Source organism: Trachurus japonicus, chromosome 15 (assembly GCF_045865225.1).
Source record: "Trachurus japonicus isolate A0001 chromosome 15, Traja_1.0".
NCBI classification, from domain to species: Eukaryota; Metazoa; Chordata; class Actinopteri; order Carangiformes; family Carangidae; genus Trachurus; species Trachurus japonicus.
Window position 1 is genome coordinate 21,870,408 of NC_140921.1, and position 19,814 is coordinate 21,890,221.

Genomic DNA, 19,814 nt, shown 5'->3' on the forward strand with positions numbered 1-19,814 from the left:
CCTGGCAACTCTGGGTGGATAAAGTTCCCGTATGCGCCCTAGGGATGGTGCGTTTAAGTACGAACGTAAGGTGCAGGTTTGATGCATAACTACACGGTCAAAACAAACCTTAATTCAGCAGACTTGAATTGTGCTTTTGGGAAGTTTCCTTAGTTGTAAATGGCCATGACATTAAATGGAAACACATTCTTTAACCACATACAAACTACTCATTAAAAGAGTCTTTCTGTGGTATTTTGACGGTCAGTTACAAGGGAGATGGAGAGATGTGAATCACGTAACACAATTTACGCTTTGTTGAAGAGGGTGTTTTCTTGTATAAATCTCCATATCGGTGCCATTGAACGCAGCACCAGCCCTGGAGTATCGCCAGCTGTGATTGGCTGTGAGCAGCGCTGTCTCCTCCCGCACAAACCTCCAGTCCCGGAAGAAGGAAGAGGTTTCGCCGAGCAGGGAGAGTGTGTTGACAGCAGGACCCACACACACCCAGGCCACTGACCGGTGTCAACTCATCCTCTGCCTCCCTCAGACTGTCCGGGATCGGGTTTGACTTCTGGACGCTGCAGGAGCCGTCGAGGTACTTCACGGCCCCGGCAGAGTGCAGGGAGGAAGGTGGTCGGTGGCTTCTGACTGTCCAGTTAACTTGTGTTTGTGAACTCCTCCAGGTATGGGATATGGCTGCAACTGAGACGCAGCTGATGTTAAGCGTCGGATTGATCGGTAAGTTTTCGGCTCTCGTGTGTTTTTCTGGGCTCTCGGCGGGTTTGGAAACAAATCTGCCGCCCGAGACTTCCTGCAGGAGAGTCACATGATGACAGTGTGACCCATCATTGGTTTATTGCTCCTGCATGTTTGGCCTCTGTGTGGATGAAGGAGCTGCTTAAAAAGCATCACACAGACCCCATGTGATGGGGATTTGGTCCCTCATACTGGGAGCAGATAGCTGATGTCGGTGTTATCTTGTCCTTGCAGAGAAAGATGTGAATGGAGACACGCTGTGGGTGTGGTGTTATCCCTCTGTGGGCTCGGACCTGAGACAAGTCCTGCTCAGCAAGTGCTGCCTGACCCAGGATGGCCGGGACTTCCACACCTTTGTGTTTGGCCAGTTCTGTCGGACCTGGTACTACATCACCACAGTGGAGGTTCAGGAGCCTACAGCTCTAAACAAGGTACAGCATCCTTAATGTATCATTTGTTTCCCCTATCTATCTATCTATCTATCTATCTATCTATCTATCTATCTATCTATCTATCTATCTATCTATCTATCTATCTATAGTGATAAGCAAATACGGTGTACTCACTTCACAACAACATAAAGCAGCAAATCCTTCATTTGATGTGTTGGGACAAGCAATTCTTTGGTGTCATTCTTTGATAAATTACTTTAATAGCTACTAAATTAACAAAAGTATGAATTTATTTTCTGTCAGTGGACTAATGGAGGGTTGTCTCTCTTTAAGGTCACTCATTTTTCAATAGTCGTCACAGCTAAAGACTTCAACCCTGAGAAGTACGCTGCCCTGAGCAGAATCCTCTGCAGGTAACGGAGTCGTTTATGACTGACACATGAACACTGTACGGGGGGCAGTGCCTTTTTAGTCATGCGCTGTGGTTTCCATCTGTTATTCAGGATGTACATCAAACACGGCAGCCCGGTGAAGATGATGGAGGCTTACATCACCGTTCTCACCAAAGGAATTTGTCAGAGTGATGAAAACGGCTCGTTCCTCATCAAAGACTACGACGTTCGGAAGGCGTACCTGGCCGGTTCAGTCAAAGGTAGACGCCTCAGCTGTACGGAGGAACAGTGTCTTGTAGTTTGGACACTGTCTGATTTCACTTGAATCCTGAATCAGAGTTTCACATTTCAAATACTTCACAATTATTTATTAATCAAAGAACTAATCAGCAGATGAATTGACAGTAAAAAGCCTGATATTATATTCCCATAGCTGAGGCTTGTGAATGTCAACTAACAGTTAGTTTTACTATCACTTCAGTCACAGATTATTTCTAAAATGTCTCACTGTCTTAAATAATTGCAATCAAAAAATCAACGCATTGTCATTTTAGCTTCAAATGAGTCCAGGATTAGTTTCTATCCAAACAGCTGTGATTCATTTCCTGCCAGTCAAACAACTGAATTGTTTAAATGTGTCAAACCATCAACCATCGGATTTACATTTGCTAAATATCCATTTTAACATGGAATTAGTGAGCAACCGGTTGTTTTTATTTTGTAATATATAAATTAGAAAATGCAGCCAAGGAGTTTTCTCTCCTCTTTGCCTGTGGTGTCGATGGTTTTACCATCTGACGCTGAGAGAAAAACGACTGAAAGTGCTTCATAAAATTTTAAAACTCAGAACACAACCCAGATTCCTTGAGAGATGAAAGTGGGTCGTCTGGTTGACTTTCATGTCTCCGCTCTGTCTCAGATGTGGTGTCTCAGTTCGGTATGGAGACCATCATCCTCTACACTGCTCTCATGCTGAAGAGGAGGATCGTCGTCCATCACCCTCGTATTGAAGCGCTGTTGGAGTTCACACGGTAAAAACTGAGACTTGATTTAAAAATATTAGGGTTCAGATCTTTATTATAATTTGTTGGTAGAGATTAATATCACAGCTCTTCACCCGTCTCCCTCCAGAGTGCTGCCGGCTCTGACGTGGCACAGGAAAGACTGGTCCATCCTGCACCCGTACGTTCACCTGACAGACACTGAGCTGGAGGACTTGAAGAAATGCCCCGGTGAGGCCGCCTCCTGCTTTATTTACCCCGTTCAACAGAAGAATCGCAGCGGAGAGCCTTCTCCTCGCGCCGCCATCTGCACTGTGATCTCACTGTGGGGAAATGAATTATTCATGCTCTGTTATGTTTGTTGTCTCCACAGGGTATGTAGCAGGATTTGTAGATCCAGAAGTGAGCAACAGATCAGACTTGTTTGATGTGTACGTGAACCTCCCTGACAGTGTCATCACAATATCCCAGAGCGCCAAAGGTACAGCGTGTTGAAAGAGACAGCCATACACTTCTAAGAGCGACAGGGCGGGGCCGGGTTTCTCTCAGACTCACTCCTCTGCTTCCCTCCACAGAGGCCATGGCCATGGGGAAGTTACACAAGGACATCGGCCTCCTCATCGTCCAGTCTGCGGAGGACGTCGAGAGGTCGGACGGTCAGGTGATCAAGGTGAGGACACGCCCCCAACGCCAGCACTGTCTGGTCCTGTCCCATTTCTCCACACTTGGACGTGCACTTGGTTACACACGCACTTTGGTGGCGTTTTGCTATGTGGGATGTACATTTGCTTATAGTGTGAAAGCACGTTTTAAAGGGATACTTCACACAAAATCAATAATTCACCAATTTTCTACTCATCGTCATGCCAATGAAGGGTTTGGAGACCTTTCAGAGTTATCAAAATGCTTTTGGAGTTCCAGGGGGGGTCTGACTGGCTGGCAATGGATTTTCATATAATGGCGGCGGATAGAGCTCACTTTTGAATCATCCAAAATACACACTATGAAACATCCAAATACCTCCATATTGCTCGTCCGTACTGACCCAAGTGTCCTGAAGCCGCCACATGAAAAAGTTGTTTTAATAACTCCAAAGATTCTCCAAACCCTTCGTTGATATGACCGTGAGTAGAAAATTGGTGAATTGTCTGATTTTGGGTGAAGTATCCCTTTAAGTAACCAAGTTTGCTGGGATATTTAAAAGCAGTCGGGACATACTTGACAAGTGCGGCCTTTCATCTGAGTGCCACTGCGCACAGTAGAGCGCAACTCTATTGAATGTTAGAGTCTTAGAGTGAGAGTTTGTTAAATTATATGAGGCATTTGAAGGTCGGCATCTTCTTGTCAACAAAGTGGAACCGCTCTGCATGCGCAACTGGGTACACTGGGAGCTGGCACGAACCTAAACCAGCCAGATTTGTAATTCAGAACGTGACCATGCTTTGAGCAGACTCCATCAGGAGTCTCTGCTTACATATTTTCATCTGTTCTCGTAAGGAACTCCATCATGACAGAAGAAACAGTGCAGCAACAGTTTTAATAAACAGTGCTGCTGTATCACAGTCTCATCTACTCAAAAAGTGTCGCTATGCGCAAGATTCAAATCATAAATGTGGAAACCAAACTCCGTAAGTAAAAAACAAACAAACATAGGATTAAACAGCATGATGAAAAAACATAAGAAGTCATAATCAATAAAGAAAAGGCCATAATTATATTATAAAAGGTCAAAATTATGAGATGTGAAAGTAAACTTATAAGTAAAGACAAAAAACTTGAAATTTAAAAATATGAGATAAAAGAATATATCATATGAGATTAAAAAGCTATAGTTTGATAATTTGAGATAGAAAGTAGAATTTATTCGGTGGCATTTCCCAAACATGGCTTGTGCCTCCTTGTGATGGCAGACTCCACCAGCTGGTGCATTGTGGGATTTATACTTTATGCTCAAATATGGTCTTAATGTAATTCTAGGTAAAGTGCAAATCAACAGCACTGCACTTGGAGAAATGGGACACAATTGCACACTTACTGTAGACTAAGCACATGAATGTACACACCAAGTGCCCAAGCGTGAAAGTGCACATAACAGGACAGGGCCTCGTTGTCTGGACTCTAACGTGACGTCCACACTTTGCTCCGCAGGACATCTCGGTGAAGACCAAGGAGATCCTCGCCAACCTGGTCGCCCTGGCCGACGAGTGCGAAGGCTCTAAGATCACGCTGGAGGGTTTACAGCAGCGTCACTTCCCTCCAGCCACCGAGAACTTCCTCTTTCATTTGGCAGCTGCCGAGCAACTGCTGAGGATATGAACTGGTTTTCAGACTCTGTGCCGTCAGCAGCTGTGGGCGCCGACCGGGCCGTTCCCTTCACGTTGGAATAATCACCGTTCTCTGAAAGGCTTGTGCACAAGACGCTCTCTCGTGACCCAGGAAAGCGTCACTAGCATCCAATTTCAGCTTACTCTGTTGTGCTAATGAGACGCTACTCATCTTGTACCAATACGAGGGCGTGTGACGATATTTGATATTTTTCTTTTTACCGGTAAATCCCATGGAAAGACTGAAACAAACAAGTGTTGTCTGTGGAGTCAGAGCCTAAGTAGAGTTTCTTCCTGCTCAACACAGAGCTCCGGCTGAAATGTTTTGAGTGAGTCGCCTAAAACACAGTCCTGCTGCTGTTAATACTCACTGCAGATAGTCTCCAACAAATCTGCTGTTTACTACTGCCTGAGTAGTGTTAGAAAAAACATGATTTATAATAAATTCAACTTTATATGTGACTTGATTTCCAGTGAATCGGTGAGTTTGGGTTGAAGAACCACGTCACAGCATTGATTTTGGTCTTTTCATGGTTTTTATTGACAAAAAGATAAATACATGACAATGATAGCCTTATCCTTTAACATTAGAGCTTGTGGACAAGAAGCAGCTGCCGTATTTGTCTCACACGTTGTAAAATTGATAACAAATAAGCCGGTGCTTTCTCAAGCTGGTACGTCCACATGTTAGCCTCCACTCCTCAGTGCACAGCTGCACTAACTTTGTTCTGGGTCTGAATTGACTCACTGTTAAGAGTCAGACCCAGATGTTTGTGTGGTAACAGCAGCTGGAAACGACTCAGATGTGATAGAAACTTGTAATTGAGTTAGATGATAGAAACTGCGTTGTACGTGGTGATGAGATCTTAACCGCACAACATGTGGGTCTTTTTAAACTGTTTGTATTTTACTAATGACTTCAGTGTCACACGTCTGAAATATAAACTAATTGTGTTATCAGGGTTTGTTTTTTAAAACAGTGTTTTATATATAAATCAATCGAACAAGCAAAAAACAAAAAAGTTACTCATCAACCTGCAGCTGATCAAATAATGCCTGATGCCTCTGTTCCATAGTGATTTATTTTGCATTATGCAGCTCTGTCCATTCAGGTTTTTTTGTTTTTTTTAATAAGTAATGTTGTTTCACTGTCCAATGCATTTTCCACCACGTTACCAAAAGGTTGTCTCTGACAGTGCAATACATAGAAATGCTCTTGTAAGATTTAAAACTAAATGTATTTTCATGAATTGACATAATGTTTCCTATCTACAAAAATATCTAATATTCCAATTAAATAAATTTATCACAAACTATCTTCAGGTTCCTGGGAATGTTTTTTTAAACCAAATATTCCACGTGAAACTCTGAGAAAACGCTGCATTTCATTTTTGGATTGTGTATTTTCATGCCCGGTGTTAATTTGTTATCTATGTGTGACGGCTCCTCAGAGTCCTCTGTGATAGAATAACTGTCCGTCCACGGCCGCAGCCTGTAGCTCCTCCTCCAACTCTTCCCTCTTTATCTGTAAAACAAGGTCCGTGTCAGTTGAGTTCATTGCTATGGAAACAAACATCACAGCAGAGCGGAGGATCCTGGACCTTACCGTCCCGAGTTGTGGAAAGAGGCTGAACGACACGGGGATCATCAGGCCCAGAACAAATGCTACGCTCATGTGACGGAGGGGAGCGACCAGCAGAGAGTTCCTCTGGAAAAGTTTTATTCTGTGGAGAAAAATCCAGGTTTGATTTTGTTCAGTTGAACAGAACTAAATCTTAAACTAACTTACCTCTTTAAAAGCAAAACCAGCAGATTAGGAACAGCGGCGGTCGTTCCAAACAGCGCCGCTCTGGACAACCCAGTTTCCCACACAGCCTGAGGGAAAAAGAAAAACAATGAAACACTCCCAGTTTTCAATCAGAAGATTAATTTTTTCGTTTATTTTGTTCACCTTCTCTCCTGCAGCTTTAGACATGCCGACAGGATTTCCATTGGAATCAAACACTTGGATCCCAGTCTCTGACTCTTCACTTCTCACAGTGGACACGTTGAAGAAGGCCAGAGCAGCTGAAGACAAGAACACAACATGTTGCTGTAAAAAGTCACATTTATCACTTCTGTGTCCTCCTTGATGACTTGTTGTTCAATCATAGGGAAAGTTAAGCATTTTAAATCCAGAATAATGACCCAACCTGAGAGTGGGATTGGTAATATGGACCTGAAGAAGGTCTGGACTGGTGGACTCCTGACACCAAGTCGGTTAATGAAAATCTGAGGCAGGGCCTGAAACAGAGGACGTGTTAGGAAGAGTGCAGCTGAAACATGAGTTGGCAGCATCAGTTCACACACACACACACACACACCCCTGCACATGTGGAGTAGGACACTGTTCCAACGATCAGCAGCAGCTGCTTCATAGACGTCCTCTTCCCCTGGTGGTCAGAGATAAAGACAGACAGAGAGGGAGGACGTCACACCACAGGCGCAAGATCAATGGAGGACACAAGGACATGGGTCCTGTCCAGAGGAGACATTAGGATCTTATCACTTAGTATCTCTGTCGTGTCACTTTGTCGTTACCTGCTCCGATGAGGAGTTTCTGTTTGTGTGGTTGAAGCCAGCGTAGTAGCTCTGCAGCAAAAACTGAAAGGATGATTTTGGTATCATTAATATAATAGTTCATAGTGTTATTGACATGTGGTATGTTTTTATCAATATGATCAATAACAGGTCTCACCTGCCAGAACAGAGCTGGTTTGACTGTGCTGTGAGGTACAAGGCTGGCAACCACCTGAAAGGATGAAGATTTTAACAACAATAGTATAAATAATATCAATAATAAAGTGTCATTGAATGTTATCATACTGTATTATTATAAATATTTATTGGATATTGATTCACATTGAGTCACATACCAATGGTGCTGATACTGGCAATAAAGCTATAATGAAAAAGAAAAAAAGCAGGGGTGTCAGGATGTATTTTTCAGGTTGTTTCACTCACATACACACAAGTTATAAAAATCTAATTTGGGATGTTTAAAGATTTATTTCAGTGCTTCTAGAGTTGCAACTAAACCCACAAAGCAGCCGCAGCAGCAGATTTCTTATCATAACTAATTGAATGAATTATAGTTTGACTTTGATTTTTAAATATTGTTAATACTATTAGTTCACTCACTGCCACTAAAGTTTCTCTTAGATCACAATTATGTACTCATTTAAATTACATGGTATTGATATTTTATACTGCTTAAAGAAGGCTTAGTGAAAGTTAACCTCTCTCCGTACCTGGGGGGCGGAAAGCTAGTGGAAGAACAGCTCCAGAATCAGCGTGGACGGACGCCTGAACACACAGAGACAATCAGAAGCTCATCCAAACACAACTGTTGTTTCACTGAATCAAAGGCAGCAGTCGTTGGATAAAAAGATACAGTGACATTTGCAGGGGAAGTTCAGGACATCGTGATTGCAAAAGATTTTGTTGTTGTTTTTATATTTTCAATGTTTGATTGAGCACTTACAAGAGCGAGAGTCGGAGGAGGGCCATCCTAGACAGGGAGGAATAAACAGGTCTAAATTCAATCTGGAGAGAAGCTTCTAAATTAGATGACAAGTAAAAACATCATCTGACCTTTTCACTTTTCTCCCCAGCTCCAAGAAGAGAGTGGGACGTCTGTATTTCAGCCTGAGGAAAAGCAGCAGCAGCATTGGTCAAGCATCAGACATGTTCCTCTGGTGACCCAGTGTCACAACACTGCAGTGTCTGCTACTTACATCAGAGGAGAGCAGCACAGACGGCTCAAGCAGATTGAACCAGATCTGAACTCGGCTGAGAAAAGACTGAGAGACAAGGCGCAGGTCAACAACCACAGAGGAAGATCTGAGTTATAAACATTCATTCATTTACAGCTCAGATTCATTTGAAGTTATTAGATGTGATAGATTAAGTCCTCTTTCTTCACTCATCAGGATGCTGTGCAGCTCACTCACCTGTCCCTGGCTTTTCCAGTACAGCAGATTAGGATCCATCACAACAACCGACACATTCACCAAGATTAGATTATAAATATATAGATTAAATATGTCACAATCTCACCACTACACTTCACATGGATCTCATGCTTTTGAGGTCAAGTTCTATTTAGAAACTACTTCCGTGTTTAACCACGTGTTCAGTTGTAGGCGGGTTTGTGCTACATTCATGTACATCGGATTTTTTTTATGCTGCAATGAATGGTTTGTCATTTTTTGACCAAAAATAAATAAAGTAAAAACAACAAAAACTGACGTATATATGCGGTGCTCCAATAACCTTTTAGTAATTGGACATTTTGTTATTCTGTGTTTTTTTTTTTTTTTAACCTGACAAAAATTTCCCGTGCAGCTCGTGAGCACCTGAAGGCAGCACGACAGCTCGTCACAGCTTGTTTTGTTTTTGGATTAAACTTTACACAGTAACAGATCTCTACCAGTGTTCACATGCATAAAGTCAAGCTGACAGTTGAACATACGAGTTAATATTTTGTATTGATATATTTTAAAGAGATTTGCGTGGAACACGTGCGTAAATGACGCAATAATCCAACAGCCCTCCTCTGACATAATCCAAGATGGCAGCCACCATTGGAAGACTACTTAGGACCTCTGTAAGTACAACTTCATACAACACTTTCTCCGATGCAGTGTAGAGTATGTATTGTTGTTTAATAAACAGGGATTGACCGGTCCCGATAGCTTGTATTGATGAATGATTGGCTCGCGCACCGAGGCGCTGTCGTGTCGTCAGTGTCGCACATTGAATTGAACTGAACTGAAGCTGCGACACCGACCTGTGGTCACTGTGGGTCACTGGAAACACTGTCACACTGAGACGAGCTTCGTTATAAGATACAGATGTGTTTTAAGTTTTTATTTTTTAAATTTAAATGTAGTTTCATGTTATTATGTAACTTTTAATGGGAAAAAACCCCCAACTCTGCTTCTGTGTTCACACTGAGCTGCTGTGAAAAAGAAAAAACGGGTTGTTTATTTAAATTTGTGTCTAGCAGAGACACAATGCACCATTCACGTTGTAATACGGTGGCAGGGGACACAGCAGGAAAAGCACAGGTGATTTCAATTAAATCACTAATTGAACGGGAAACTCCACACAGTAGGCCTCAGTCAGGAAACTTATGGTGCGTTCCAGGCAGGCTTTTGTAAGTCACGACTTCAAGTCACCATTACGAAACTCGGTGTTTTATATTTATGTTTTATATTTATGTCTTGATGTGTGAGTTTTGTGTGAAATGTCTTTTAATACTAAAATTACTTAAGTTAATTTGCACATTTCAAAAAAATATCAAATGCGTCATTCCATGAAATCGGTAACTTTTGCGTCCCCAAGAAGGAATCAGTCATAAAATTATGATAACAACAAATTGATATGTAATTTAAAAATATAACATTACCATGTCTTCTCTCCTTACTATATAACATCAAATTTAAGTCAATTAAATATAATTTTAAATAATTAAAATGACTTTTATGCTGATGAGGGTGAGGTTTTTGGCCTGTCCCTCACTGTTGTTGTACGTCAACAGGACTTTTAATATGTAAAATATTGGCAAAATGTTAAAATGTTCATATTTACATATTGTTTCAAGTATGATCTTACTGCAAAACAGTGTTTTTGGTAATAATATATATGAATTATTATAAATATCTACCAATTTATCGGTGTCCCCTGATTTTACCCTAACCAAAAAACCCTAGAAAAACAAAGTTACATCCCAGATTTGACATGATTGACAGGAGGTTGCATCATCTCTTACCCAGGATGCTAACAGCTCAGTAACAAGTAACTTTCTCTCATCTCTGATGTGCTATTTTTGATGTTTTTTCAAGGTTGGACCAGGGGGGACAAGCATACAACGTCAACCCTGTTACCACTTTTTAACATATAACATAACATATAACATATATAAATCTAAACAATTTTCTATTTCTCATAATATAATCAATATCTACAGGTAATTACCTTTCAAAGTACACAGTTTGCCCTTTAGCTAGCATTTATTTCAGCTAGCAATGGGCAAATTAGCTTGAAATAGTCAACCCTGTTACTGTCAACCCTGTTACCTTTGCAGTGTAGACAATAGAATGTGTGTCCTGTCATCTATTACTCTTGTCAACCCTGTTACCATAACTTCAACCCTGTTGTCATTAATTTGATAAAAATGTTTTAAAAAATTGAATTTCAACTGTTACCATTATAATTAAAACTATATAGACTATATATAGAAAATATTCTCAATAATCTCTAATTAGAAATACTGTATATTGTAAAGTTTATGTCGGTAACAGGGTTGACAAGATTAGGAAAACATTAAAACTGTAATAAAATATTAAATTCCACAGCCTGATGGCACAACATAATTTCTTGTCATTTTAAACTTTCTTTGATTCCTGGCTACTTAAAAAACAGCAATTAAATATAGTTTAAATTTTAACTTTTCAAAGTTGAAAAGTTACCGATTTCATGGAATGACCAAAATAATAACTTTGAATTTGAACTCAGCCTTAGAGTGGGGCTGTGGTCTGTGAAATAAATGAAGACAAACGTGCCGCAGACAGGTCTGCTCTGGAGGAGATGGGTTAAAGATTGGTAGATGGATTGGTTGTATTCGACATGTTCCAGGAGGAAAAGCTCAGGTGTAAGAAATCCAGTCAGTGATGTGTGGATGTAGCTGTTTGAGTGTCAGGGTCACGGTGCTGTGATGTGATGACTCAGAGGGACAGAGCCGTTGTGTTATCAGTAACATCTGTCTTTTCTTCTGTTAAGTGTCAACGTGCTGCAGCTTGTTCAGTCACACAGTTGTGACACAGATCTTTTGTATTTTTGTCCTTTTTTTTTATCTTTGAAACCCACATCAGAAAACAGCCCGTGCATATACAGGCTCAGACAGAGCGTATTGTTACAGTGTGTTTGTGCTGTGACTGACTTTTGAACCCTAGAGAGCAGTGCAGTATCACTTATATTGGAGCTTCACTTCTCACATGTGTAAAATGGAAAGGTGTGACTTGTCATGTGGAGACTGTGGACATGACGGGACTGCAGAGGTCAAACCACCTCAGAGCCTGTCGTCATTCTGTTGATGATCAGTGTTGATGAGGTGGAGGGTTCAAATATTTAGAAACCTTTTTGATTGCACTATTTTTAAAAAAAAAAATCAATGCAGAACATGTATATAATCAGGGAGCTGGTGTCTTTTTTTTTTTTCTTTTAATTTTTTTTATTGGCAACCAGAGAGTCAGAAATAATAAATCACGATCCAATTAATCATAATAATTACCAATACATTTTCCAATTTTTATAAATTAAAAAGTGAGAAGAAAGGAAAACAAAACAAAAACATAACACAGTGAAAAACATCAAAAACTAAACAAGGGTGTCTTTGATGATAAAGTGAAAGTACTTAAGAGACTAAAATTTTAATACGTGCACAAGGTCTCAGAACAATTCCAGACTTACTGAACTGTTGTGACAGATGCAGGTGGAACAGAGGATCAGCAAAACTGACATGAATTATGCTTTTGCATACACAAAGTTTTTTTAAAAATTATTATTAAATTGCATTTCTTCAGTGATATTCAGTTTGTTTTCAGTGTCACCATCATGATTAGACAAAGAATCCCACTTATTGAAAGCATGTCATTAATTTGTGACCCAGCCTGGTTCAGCCTGTTGACAGATGTTTACTGTCTCGTCTGCAGCTCAAAGCACAGCCGCACATTTGTAAAGATCCTCTAACCAGCTCAGCCTTGAACATCTTGCACCTCGTGACCTTTGCTCACTAGACTCTGAAGTGGCAGCAGTCAAAGTAAACCATTTAAAATAATAAAGGACATTTTTCTTTTCATGGAGGATGAATTTGAATCCTTCAAACACGGGGGAGTAAATATCCTTGAATTCATATCTCAGCTTTTAAACTGCAGCAGATTTTAAACCGTTTCAGTCTCCAGTCTCGAAGACACAGGTAGTTTCCCCTTTGAAAATAAGTGTGATTAAATTAACCAACCATGTGAATTGCTGCTCCTTCAGGCCGGAGTTGCAGCTGCTGGGCTCAGAGTCACAGCAGCCTGTCAGCATGGAGCGGTGAGAGCTGCCGGCGCTGCTGCACTACAGAGAGCCAGCCTCTCCACCAGTGAGTAGGCTACCAGTGAAATAAATATCACAGCATGAATAATACATGTCACAATAAGGTGAAAACACACAGTCACCTGGTGAGTGTCTGTTTTGAATGTCACTCTAAATCATTAGTCCTCTGATTTGAAACTTAATTTGTAGTTTCAGTCATTTTCCACGGCCTCATGGTTCAACTCCAACAGAACACACAGATCAGCCACAACATGTAAACCACCCACCTGTTTCAATGTTCAACCTGATCTGTATGTGTGTAATGTTACATGAAATATTTAAATTGATGATCGGTGAGAAAAAAAATCATGTTCAACATTTTTTGTTCATATTTCAGAATAATTCAGAGCACAGAAATCTGTCTGCAGATCACACCACACATCACTGTGTTAGTGACTACATGTCTCCTCAGTGTCAGTAGCTGGCTGTTGGAATTTGACTGATATGCTGAATATGGTTTTCAATTAAAACTGAGAATTTACAGTTACACAAACTGGCTCAAACGTGAAGAAAACATATGAATAAACAGTGCCTGACTTTTCTATCAGGCTCTTGCAGATGGACCCCTGCCGTCACTCAGCCTGCTCCTGCCTTTAAGGCCACAGCTGTCCACAACGGGGAGTTTAAGGAGATGAGCCTTGCTGATTTCAAGGGCAAATACCTGGTCCTGTTCTTCTACCCTCTGGATTTGTGAGTCGGGATTCTGTCGTGACAATCAAGTGAATAATATGTTGACTTTCCTAAGCTTTAGATTGAATATACATCAATGTGATGTGTGTTAATGTGTGTCTGCAGCACCTTCGTCTGCCCGACAGAGATCATCTCATTCAGCGACAAGGCCAGCGAGTTCCACGACGTCAACTGTGAGGTGGTGGGTGTGTCTGTGGACTCCCACTTCACCCACTTGGCGTGGATCAACACCCCACGCAAGGTACACATCCTCATTCAATCATTACCCAGGAACACACACACAGTGCAAGGTTCAGTCTTTGAAGTGAGCTATAAATTAAACTTTATTAAAATAGAGATCCTGCCAGCAGCATGCTCCTCTGATGTCTCCTCACTGCTTCCTAATGCTGAAATAAATGCTAAATGTTCATTTGTCAGACTGGAGGTTTGGGCCACATCCACATCCCCCTGCTGGCAGACCTCACCAAGCAGATCTCCAGAGACTATGGGGTGCTGCTGGAGGGTCCGGGCATCGCACTGAGGTAGGCCCCTGATGTGCTCCATCAGGAAACTGCCATGGGAATTCAACACATGTCAGAGTTTAATCTAATATAATGTTTTTGTTGGACCAGACAAACAAACCATAAAGTACTTGCCACTTTACTACTACCTCCACGACTGCTGCTGTCTCTGTTCACCATCTGAGACAAATAGACAGTTGATGTTCTTTTTCTCATGCTTCTACAGGACTGTTTGAGTTTTGTCAAAAGCCAATATTCTGCTTGTTGTTGAATTGTATTTGCCAACCAAGTCTCTGTCCAGTCCAGATGTTGCCACAAGAGCTTTTTCTGGACTTCCATGGTGGCTGTGTAATAATCGTACAGTCACAGCTTCAGCAGCAGGACTGTATTTTGAAGGATTTTGTTAAAACCACTTTTTCTGATATGAGCACAGTGCACAATCAGGTAGCTACAGTTTTGAGAGGATCCAGGCATGGGCTTCATTGAGATAATGTATATGTAATTACATTTCTTGGTACAGTAAGAATATTTTTGTGAAGCAAGTCAGTGAAAATAGAGAATGAGTAGGAGTAGGCGAAAAAATTGTTGGACTTTTTCAAACGTCTACTGCTTCAGCATACAGTACTTTCACCTAGAGACGCCATTTAAACCTTAAAATGTAGACACAAGTCTCATCTATTGATGTAGTATTCCCTGTTGGTTGTAGGTTGTGTAGTTTTTGATCAATCACTGATTATGATCATTTTTAAAGAAATGTTGAGATTATAATGGGTTCAGGCTAGAATGGGAGAAGTTGTTTTTCTCTTTACGCTGCTCCCAGCCACAAATTACACTCTATATTTCCACAGTTGTACACAAACCTATTATCTTTCTCACAATGGGCTTGAAAAACCAGATCGATTTACAGAATTTGAATTATGAGCCAGTCTCACCCTGCCAATTAACTCGTTTCCAAAATATTCAGCCTACTCTAGAAACACCAAAAACATGTCCATGTTCAGGAAGGCCTCTGTCCACTCAGCCAGCTTCTTTTTCTGTTAAGATCTACTGTTGTGTCACAATAAACCCAAATGTGAGACCATCACAGAGGTAGAAAATCCCTGCCTCTACCTGGGGTCTGTCTATCGCCGTGGTAACCCCCTCATATTGCCTTGGCAACCTCTGAGCTTCAGGCCACAGCTAAGAGCTAGTTCTACAAGTGCAATCACCATGGCAACCTCTGAGGGCAGGCTGACGACACACAGGTGTTTCAGACAGACAGAAATAAGGTTAGGGAGCGAAACGTCAGCCGTTAGCTAAATGTTGGCAGTTTGGCAAGATTTCAGTTTTTGTTGTAAAAAGTTTAACCCATAAGGACCCACGGTGACACGGGTGTCACACTGCCTTCAAGTGTCCTGGAAAGCCCCTTACACATATTTATGTTGAACTTTTAACTCATAAAGTCCCTAAGTGACATCTACTCAACATCCTGGTGCAGTCACATGACTCTCTGTGAATCTCTCTATCCATGACAACATTTCCAAGATGGTGGCCAGCAGAGTTGGCACATTTCACAGAGGCAGCTACTTTTAAAAAGCTTGCTTTCTGTCAATAAAATAAGCCACCACCCATTTCACAATGCAAATCCTTTTATAACATGTCCCTTGTTGTATTTAACCTGTTCTGACCTCATTTTTTGAAGAAACTCATATAAAACAACTTAAGAAAATATTGCTGTGACATATACGCCACATCGGGCCTTAGCCTTAAAAAAGTCAGGAAAAATACCATGTGACGCCTATGTCACAATGAGGAAAATGGGAAAGAACTGCTCAATTAAATTAGGTGATTCAGGTATTTTGAATTAATATACTCTATGTTGTTCAATTTAAAACATAATTTTAAAATGTTAACATAAAAATAATGTCAAATTCAATCAATATTTAATAAAATGATATATCAGTCCGGAAATTGAACCACAGATTTAGCAGAGACACTCTTCTCAGTAAATTAACAAGATTTTAGTATCCCATGCTGGTCCCATATTAATGTAATTATGTTTTTTTGCTGTATTTTCTGTAACAAAATAGGATACAGTGTTCAGGATGTACTGACGACCATCAGACGTGCAATAGATGTTGTATACAGAACAACAAATACAGCAAAGAAGAATGAGAGTTTACATAAGAAACTAGATAAAGTATCATTTCCTGATGGAAATGCGTGTGACTGCTGAAAGCAGCTGAACGCTGTTGCAGAATTAGCAAATAGTGCAAGCAGTGATCACCATACAAATGTGTGACCAAGGTCGGAATCGAACCCACAACCTCATGGTCATTAGACTTCCACTCTGCCTCTAGGCCACAGTGCACACACAGTTGCAGAGACTGTTGTCTGTTAATGATCTGCACACTGTCTCACTCTGACATCAAGAAAGCTTGAGAGTCAAGCTTGAATGACTTAGAATGAAAATTTCTGTGAATTTCAGGCTGAGAGCAGCAGTTTCAACATGAAGCAAGTTATCAGAAGTCAACAGAGGACAACTGGGAAAATAATTCACTATAATTGTTGTTGAGGCAAGATTTGAACCAGCAACCTTCAGGTCTCCAGACCAGCAAGCTAACCACTAGGCTACAGACAGAGACAGTATGTGAGGGGTAAAGAAAACCTTTGATAAGAGGATCACTGGCTTCTGCTTAAAAAAAAAAGTAAGGAATCGAACCCATGACCTCATGATCAATAAACCTTTACTCTGCCACTTCGCCACAGAGAGCACAGACATAAGCATGTTTCAGACAGAGTTGTGGAGAATTCTCAGCATTGGGCTGAATGAGAGCAGAGAGCTCCCTGGCTGCATTTAAAAAATATTTAAAATTATTATCTAAGTCTCTTTGCATTTTTGACCAGAATTTTAGCCAGAAGACAAGTGTGGCTACAAAACTGGAGAAAATAATTTGTCTAGAGTTTAATTTGCAGAAAAAGTTAAATATTTGAAAAAGTATAAATAGTTAAAAAGAGAAAAGTAATGCCGATAAAGTTCAAAAAAAGCTGCACGTTTTGATATATGAATTGTTGAAATAGCACAACACCTAACACACTAACCATATGGCCACAGATAACCTGAGTTACAATGAGCTTTATACTATGAGGAATCAAAGACTGTCCAATGACAGCTGAATAATTGGAATCAAAAGTCAAGCAATGAAGTGAAAAGACTGAGGCAGGAAACGAACCCATGACCATATGATCACTAAACCTTTACTCTGCCACTCAGCTACAGAGAGCACACTGCTTTCAAAACTGTTGTCATTCATTGTAATGTGATGATGTGCTGCAAACTGGTATGAGTAATCAAGGAGATAACAAACACCTGTAACCAATTGAAGGCGGGGGAGGAGAGCAGAATTCAACATAACATAACAAGAGTTCTTCCCTTGGATTCGAACCAGTGACCTTAGGGTTGGCAGGCAGTTACCCTAACCCCTACACTACAGTGGAGTTGTGTAGAGGAGAGGTTGAGACTTTGATGAATGTGAGATTTTTTGTGAAAAAGTTAAATATTTGAAAAAGTATAAATAGTTAAAAAGAGAAAAGTAATGCCGATAAAGTTCAAAAAAAGCTGCACGTTTTGATATATGAATTGTTGAAATAGCACAAAGTATGAAGGACTAGAAGAAGACCGTAAAAAGGCGGAAGAAAATGGCCAAACAGAAGAACAATAGTGTGACTGCTTCAGCAGTCACACTAAATATTAGGAAACAAATAAGAAAAGTTAACACAGTCAAACAGTCATGAACCAGGTTTGAGACAAGGGTTCTGGACTGCTGTACTGATGGGAGAGAGGGGTCCATGTGGTGCATTGTGAGAGAAGGATGTTTTACCCAGCTCAGTTCTGACGAATGGAATATGACCCAACTATCAGTTCTGTGAGTGGGTACCAATGTTTTGTGATTCCATAGTTAACAGAGATGATAAATAAGGAGACAATAACTGTGACAGGGCTTTAAAAATGGATAAAAACCAATGCTGTTTTCCCCGTACTGTCAGAAATGACCAGCCGACATTTTGATAAAGAGTGCCGTGATGAGTATTATATGAATCATTGGAAATGAAATGTAAGGCTGAGTGGTAAACAGCATCCAGTGGAATCAAAGTGGAACTTGCAGCTCTTCCATAGATGGCATCTCCATACTCTAAAACAGAGAAAAAATAGTGTCTCCAATTTTTTTCCTGTGGTGAGTAGGGAAACGGTGCTTATTTCTGTATAGAAAGCCAAGTATTGTTCTTAGTTTAGCAATGAGGGTGGTGATATGGTGCTTAAAATTAAGACAACTGTCCATCCAGATGCCAAGGTATTTGTAGTTGGAAAGAAAATTGTGGTTGCACAGCTTTTAAGGCTTCAGTAACTGGTTAAAGCCTTCAATATGAGGCAATATTCGCATTTCTATAGTGTTTGCCCTTTTTTGTTGTGAAACTTGTCTTAAAAAGGTGTTAATAGTAACCAGCAAATTTGTAATTTTGATATATGTTATGGAAATGCAAATAAAAGGTCAAATTTGTGTTACAGAGCAAAAGAAAATGTTAAGCCCATTTATTTTCAAGTGAAAATTTAAGATACCAAAAACGCCCGATGTGACATATATGCAACATTCCAGATCTCTGACAATAGGTGGCGCTATTTAAAAAAAAAATTCAAAAATGTGTTCCATGCATTCCACTTGGTCTGTGTTTCACCCCACTTAATTTTCCTTCAAGGATAAATAGGTCTGGGTTCTTATGGGTTAAAACATGCCTGGTGACAGACAGCCACTCACTGTCAGCTGACACCACCACATCAGGCCGTGGGTTTGATTCCCAGGTTGACCCTGTACACTGTACAATGATGGAGCCACAGACTGAAGCCTTGGTTGTTTGCTCTCTGTTATTTGATCTGTTCCTGTGCATATTAATTAGCCTGTCAATAATTTTATACATTTGAGGGGAAATTTTTAACATTTTTTTTTACAATGTCAGTGTGTCAGTCTTTGATTTTTTCTTTCTTTTAAAGGTAATTGATAAAGATGTGTGTTATAATGTTTTTGTTACGCCCGTCCTTCAGGGGTTTGTTCATCATCGATCCAACCGGTGTGGTGAAGCACATGAGTGTGAACGACCTCCCAGTGGGCCGCTGCGTAGAAGAAACCCTTCGCCTGGTGAAGGCGTTCCAGTTTGTGGAGACCCACGGTGAGGTGTGTCCGGCCAGCTGGACCCCCGAGTCCCCGACGGTGAGTTCACTGGACACTTTTCAATCCCTACACATCTTCATGATCACACCTGCCTCAATGTACTTCACAGAAATCATTCAGTGGAGTGTGTAGAAACTGCTGTGCTCCAGCTACATCAGTCATCTGAGGTAGAGCAGACCTCATCATGTAACTGTTTTGTTTTTCAGATCAAACCGACCCCAGAAGGATCCAAGGAGTACTTTGAAAAAGTCAACTGACAGTTCACATCGCTCCCAGCTACAACAGCACAAACCTAAAAATAAATGAAACACTCTTAGTACACCAAAGTTGTATTTACTCAAGCACTGCTTAATACATCAATAAAGCTATTCTTCATAAATTGCTTTTTTATG

The 19,814-nt window shown here is 40.6% G+C and overlaps 3 protein-coding genes across 5 annotated transcripts; 2 read left to right on the forward strand and 1 right to left on the reverse strand.

Moving 5' to 3' along the window:
• The first annotated feature begins 444 nt into the window (after positions 1 to 444).
• On the forward strand, positions 445 to 6,164 carry dennd10 (DENN domain containing 10). 2 transcript variants are annotated; one of them, XM_085800508.1, is made up of 10 exons: positions 445 to 577; positions 666 to 720; positions 973 to 1,169; positions 1,464 to 1,543; positions 1,634 to 1,782; positions 2,442 to 2,553; positions 2,654 to 2,754; positions 2,897 to 3,004; positions 3,099 to 3,193; positions 4,672 to 6,164. In XM_085800508.1, the coding sequence occupies exons 2-10, from the start codon at positions 675 to 677 to the stop codon at positions 4,837 to 4,839; spliced, it is 1,056 nt and encodes a 351-aa protein (XP_085656634.1). In that variant the 5' UTR covers positions 445 to 577; positions 666 to 674; the 3' UTR covers positions 4,840 to 6,164. The 2 variants fall into 2 exon arrangements, with proteins under 2 accessions (XP_085656634.1, XP_085656635.1); XM_085800509.1 differs by having other exon boundaries at positions 445 to 720; positions 4,672 to 6,162.
• A 65-nt stretch (positions 6,165 to 6,229) lies between these two features.
• Positions 6,230 to 9,006, reverse strand: sfxn4 (sideroflexin 4). Its single transcript, XM_085800510.1, has 14 exons — positions 8,840 to 9,006; positions 8,624 to 8,689; positions 8,481 to 8,534; positions 8,371 to 8,397; positions 8,138 to 8,192; positions 7,763 to 7,788; positions 7,585 to 7,638; positions 7,428 to 7,490; positions 7,211 to 7,279; positions 7,040 to 7,130; positions 6,799 to 6,914; positions 6,637 to 6,722; positions 6,454 to 6,571; positions 6,230 to 6,372 (listed from the first exon to the last, which is right to left on the reverse strand). The coding sequence occupies exons 1-14, from the start codon at positions 8,876 to 8,878 to the stop codon at positions 6,295 to 6,297; spliced, it is 942 nt and encodes a 313-aa protein (XP_085656636.1). The 5' UTR covers positions 8,879 to 9,006; the 3' UTR covers positions 6,230 to 6,294.
• Positions 9,007 to 9,300: 294 nt separating this feature from the next.
• On the forward strand, positions 9,301 to 19,805 carry prdx3 (peroxiredoxin 3). Of its 2 annotated transcripts, none has more exons than XM_085800513.1 (7): positions 9,301 to 9,495; positions 12,933 to 13,035; positions 13,577 to 13,718; positions 13,824 to 13,959; positions 14,136 to 14,239; positions 19,296 to 19,461; positions 19,629 to 19,805. In XM_085800513.1, the coding sequence occupies exons 1-7, from the start codon at positions 9,460 to 9,462 to the stop codon at positions 19,677 to 19,679; spliced, it is 738 nt and encodes a 245-aa protein (XP_085656639.1). In that variant the 5' UTR covers positions 9,301 to 9,459; the 3' UTR covers positions 19,680 to 19,805. The 2 variants fall into 2 exon arrangements, with proteins under 2 accessions (XP_085656639.1, XP_085656640.1); XM_085800514.1 differs by having other exon boundaries at positions 9,419 to 9,499; positions 12,940 to 13,035.
• The last annotated feature ends 9 nt before the right edge of the window (positions 19,806 to 19,814 follow it).